At 45.8% G+C, this 4,318-nt stretch overlaps 1 protein-coding gene across 1 annotated transcript; it reads right to left on the bottom strand.

Annotated features, from left to right (window-relative positions):
• Positions 1-366: 366 nt before the first annotated feature.
• Positions 367-3,665, bottom strand: LOC101557078 (olfactory receptor 1G1-like). Its single transcript, XM_055142973.1, has 2 exons — positions 3,627-3,665; positions 367-1,293 (listed from the first exon to the last, which is right to left on the bottom strand). The coding sequence occupies exons 1-2, from the start codon at positions 3,663-3,665 to the stop codon at positions 367-369; spliced, it is 966 nt and encodes a 321-aa protein (XP_054998948.1).
• Between the last annotated feature and the right edge of the window lie 653 nt (positions 3,666-4,318).

Raw genomic sequence — 4,318 nt, forward strand, 5'->3', positions numbered from 1 at the left:
TCAAATGCAGATGGCCATGCTTCCTGCACCCTTGTTTTAGTGCACTTCAGATTACACTCAGCTTTGTTCTCTCACCCTATAGCAATAGTTTGAATATGAGGTTTTCCTTGTCTATACTTTGGTGCGATTTGTGTTTTTACCCTGTAGGGATCGCTGACCACTGCCTCTCTCTAGACTGCAACCCTGTCCATGGTCATTGATCCTACTCCAGTCCATCCACCTTTTGCTTGTTAGTTATGCTTAAGACACTCATAATTCATTCTGCCTTGAAATTGAGCTTGTAGTAATTGAATAAGTAAATCTCAAATGGAAGGCTTTTGGAAAAGTCATATCGTCTGTTCTGGAGAAAACCCCTCATGGATTGGATCACTTATTCCGGGCAAGAAGTTTCCACAAAGCCCCTTTCATATCCTTGTTCCTCAGACTGTAGATAAAGGGGTTCAGCATGGGAGTAACCATTGTGTATACCACGGATGCCACCATCCCAGTATCTTCTGAGTAGGAGGATGAGGGCTGGAAATACACCAGAAAGACAGCTCCATAGAAAAGATTAACAACTGTCAGGTGAGATCCACACGTGGAGAAGATTTTGTGCTTCCCCCCAGCTGAGGGGACCTTGAGGATGGTGTGGATGATGTGGACATAAGAGACCAGGACACAGGTGAGGGGCACCACTCCTGAGAGCGCTGCTTCAGCGAACATCATGAGCTGAAAACTCCAGGTATCTGAGCAGGAAAGTCTGAGGAGCGGCAGGAGATCACAGAAGAAGTGTGGGATGGCACGGGAGGCGCAGAAGGAGAACTGAGACATGAGGAGAGCGAGTGGGAAGGCCAGGAGGTGGGAGCAGAGCCAGCACGTGGTGACCAGGAGCAGGCAGCGCTGGGGGTGCATGATGAGGGTGTAGTGGAGAGGAAGGCAGATGGCCACATAGCGGTCATATGCCATGACGGCCAACAGGAAGTCATCCAGCAGTGCCAGTGCCATGAAGAAATACATCTGCAGGAGGCACCCGGTGTAGGAGATGGCGTAATGATGCGTCTGGAGGTTGACCAGCACCTTGGGGACAATAGTGCAGGAGAAGCAGGTGTCGATGAAGGACAGGTTGGCCAGGAAGAAGTACATTGGGGTGTGGAGGTGATGGTCAGAGCCAATGGCCAGGATGATGAGCAGGTTCCCCACTAGGGTGACCAGGTACATGCCCAGGAAGAGCCCAAACAGGAGTGGCTGCTGCTCAGGGTGTTGAGAGAAGCCCAGGAGCAGGAAGTCAGAGATTGTGGTGAAGTTTGTAGTTTCCTTGCAAGGCAGAGAAATGAGAGGAGACTGTTAATTTAAGGAAGCTGGGGTCTAAATATTACACGCTCTGAGTTTTCTCTCCCTCTTCCACTCTGGAGAAGTGTGCATCCTTGTTGGTCCTTCCCTGACCTCAGCGGAAGGAGGCCAGTTTTACATTTAGCCAGAGAACTTTCCAAGGTTCCAAACCTTGCAAACCACCTGCTCTGAGTGTTTGTCAGTTGGCAGCATGTGTAACTGCCTAGCAGAACCATGAAATTGTGACTGAGATAACAGATACGGGTCAGCTATTGTGAAGGGTTGTGTTACTATTGTCATTGTGCATTGTGCATGAGATGTAATTTGGGGAACACAGTATAGCTTCAAACCTTTGGATGGGGTGCTTACTGTTCTGCTTTCACATGACACTGTTTTTTAGTTTTTGCTTTTTGGGTCACACCCAGCAATGCACAGGGGTTACTCCTGGCTCGGCACTCAGGAATTACGACTGACGCTGCTCAGGGGACCCTATGGGATGCTGGGAATCGAACCCGGGTCAGCCGCATGCAAGGCAAATGCCCTACCCGCTGTGCTATCGCTCCAGCCCCTCATATGACACTGTTTTGACTTCCTTGCTTTTCTGGCATCTAAGATAATTTTTGGCTTTCTTGCTTTTTCTGAGATAAAAGTAATTTTCTAACCCGATGGTTTTTCTTTTTTCTTTTTTTTCTTTTTGCTTTTTGGGTCACACCCAGCGATGCTCAGGGGTTACTCCCGGCTTTGCACTCAGGAATTACTCCTGGTGGTGCTTGGGGGACCATATGGGATGCCGGGGATCGAACCCGGGTCGGCCGCGTGCAAGGCAAACGCCCTACCCACTGTGCTATCGTTCTGGCCCCAGCCGACGGTTTTTCTTGAGTGGACCAATCGCTCAAATCATTTTAAGTTTCTTCATCAAGCATGATGTATAATCAAAATGAGAAACTCCAAACATTCCTTTGAATCAGTGCTGTGAAGATAATGGCGACATGTTCTCGATGTATCTTTTTTATCTGGCCTAACTTGACCCTCTTTACTCTTTCTTGGCATGGCCCAGGAACCATGTAACTATTTTGGCTTCAGTGTCTTTACTTTACAACAATGGAATGTACTCTATAGTGTTTGTCACGAGGAATAAATTAAACGATGATTTTTATTATATATTGACTGTCTGGAACATAGTGAATGCTCATCATTTTGTATAATTGTTGTTTATTGCTGCTTTAAAAAGTGAGGGTATAATTATTTCGCGTCTAAATCATTGCCAGGACTTGCACACTAGAGAGGAATGAGTATCCAAAGCCATATCATCATTGCTATCACATTTATGTGGTCATTTTTTCATTCAGAACTGCCAATGGCAGAGTATTTGTAATGACATTTTTATAAACAAGTAAAAACTTGGCTAAGCAACTTACTCATCAGATGTCGCAAATGGTTAGTTGTGATATTATCTATGAAGTAGCCTTTTGTTTATCAATAATTAAAAATTCAGTCTGGAGCATTAGCACAGCGAGTAGGGCATTTGTCTTGCATGCGGCCGACCTGGGTTCGATTCCTCCATCCCTCTCAGAGAGTCCGGCAAGGTACCGAAAGTATCCCGCCTGCACAGCAGAGCCTGGCAGGCTACCCGTGGCATATTTGGTACGCCAAAAACAGTAACAAGAAGTCTCACAGTGGAGACATTACTGGTGCCCACTCGAGCAAATTGATGAACAATGGGACAACAGTGCTACAGTGCTAATTAAAAATTATTGATAAATGAGATTTTTGGCTTGTGGTCACATCCGCAAGTGCCTGACTTACCTATTCCTGTTGTTGTGGATGTGGGGTGGGAATGAGTAACCATGCAGTGATGAGATTGAGCCTAGGGCATCTGCATGTCAAGCGAACACTTCAGTCCTTTAAGCTACATTTCCACTGTTTTTTTTTTAAAGAATGTTAAATAATAGAAAAACTATAAATATATTACAGGAGTATATTACTGGTATTAACTGAACATGGTTCCTGAGAGTGTTTCTGGCAACTGCACCGAATGGACTAAAGAATAGCTTTATTTTAACATGGGTACATGTATCTGGTGGGCTTGCAGGAGGATGACCTGAGAATGAATTGCATGCTTTTAGGCTGGCTTTCGGGGATGTGATGACCACAGACATAGACACTCTTCACAGTGAGCACAAGAGCCAGACAATAATCAATAAAGAGGGATAGAGGGATTAAATGAGTAAAGAAAGAAGGGAGAAGCTCTCTGCTTTTATGCATGTCTCTGTGTGTAGCCTCTGTGCTCTTTTACCATCTCTGTGTCTAGTTCTTACCTGGAGATGCTGAGCAGCCCGAGTCTCTGACATGTCCATGAGGGCGATTGGGTTCTGCTGACCCACTGTCCACCCAGGAAGACATAGCTGAAGGCACACAGCCCTGTCCTTTCTGTTGGACAGCATAGACTGAAGACGGGATCCAGGAGGAGTAACTGACTTTTCATAGACAGTGTCTCCTGAGACTCAATCCCAGGGCTCCTAGTTAGAGAAAGGATGGTGCAATGGTCCAACAACTTGGCTGTTCCCTGTGAGCTCCGGTCCCCAGAGACCAGCACTGTCAGTGAAAAGCTCCATCAGAATGACCAGGACTGGGATCCGGTTGTGAATTTTTTTGTCTTGGGAGAAGGCAGCTTGGATGTGTGTTTCCAGTCCTGGGCTGTCCCTTCCACTGTGATGGACCTGACGCTTCCTAACTGGGGCCCGTTCTTAATTCATAAAGAGAGTGTGTCCCAGGAAGTAAGTGAAGAATAGACAAAAGCCACGAGAGAACACAATGACTGCCTTCAAATGCCATGTTGAAAAGGGAACACTGCTCATTTGTATGACCCTAGAGATCAGAGGTGACTCACTGGCAGGGCTCTAGATACGGTGCTATGTTTGGAATTTCAGATTCATTTTTGTTTTACGTTTTTTTTTATATCAACATATAAAAGTGAATATAAAGAATGTGTGTTATTTAAGGAACATGA

This window comes from Sorex araneus, chromosome 1 (assembly GCF_027595985.1).
Source record: "Sorex araneus isolate mSorAra2 chromosome 1, mSorAra2.pri, whole genome shotgun sequence".
In the NCBI taxonomy this organism is placed as follows: Eukaryota; Metazoa; Chordata; class Mammalia; order Eulipotyphla; family Soricidae; genus Sorex; species Sorex araneus.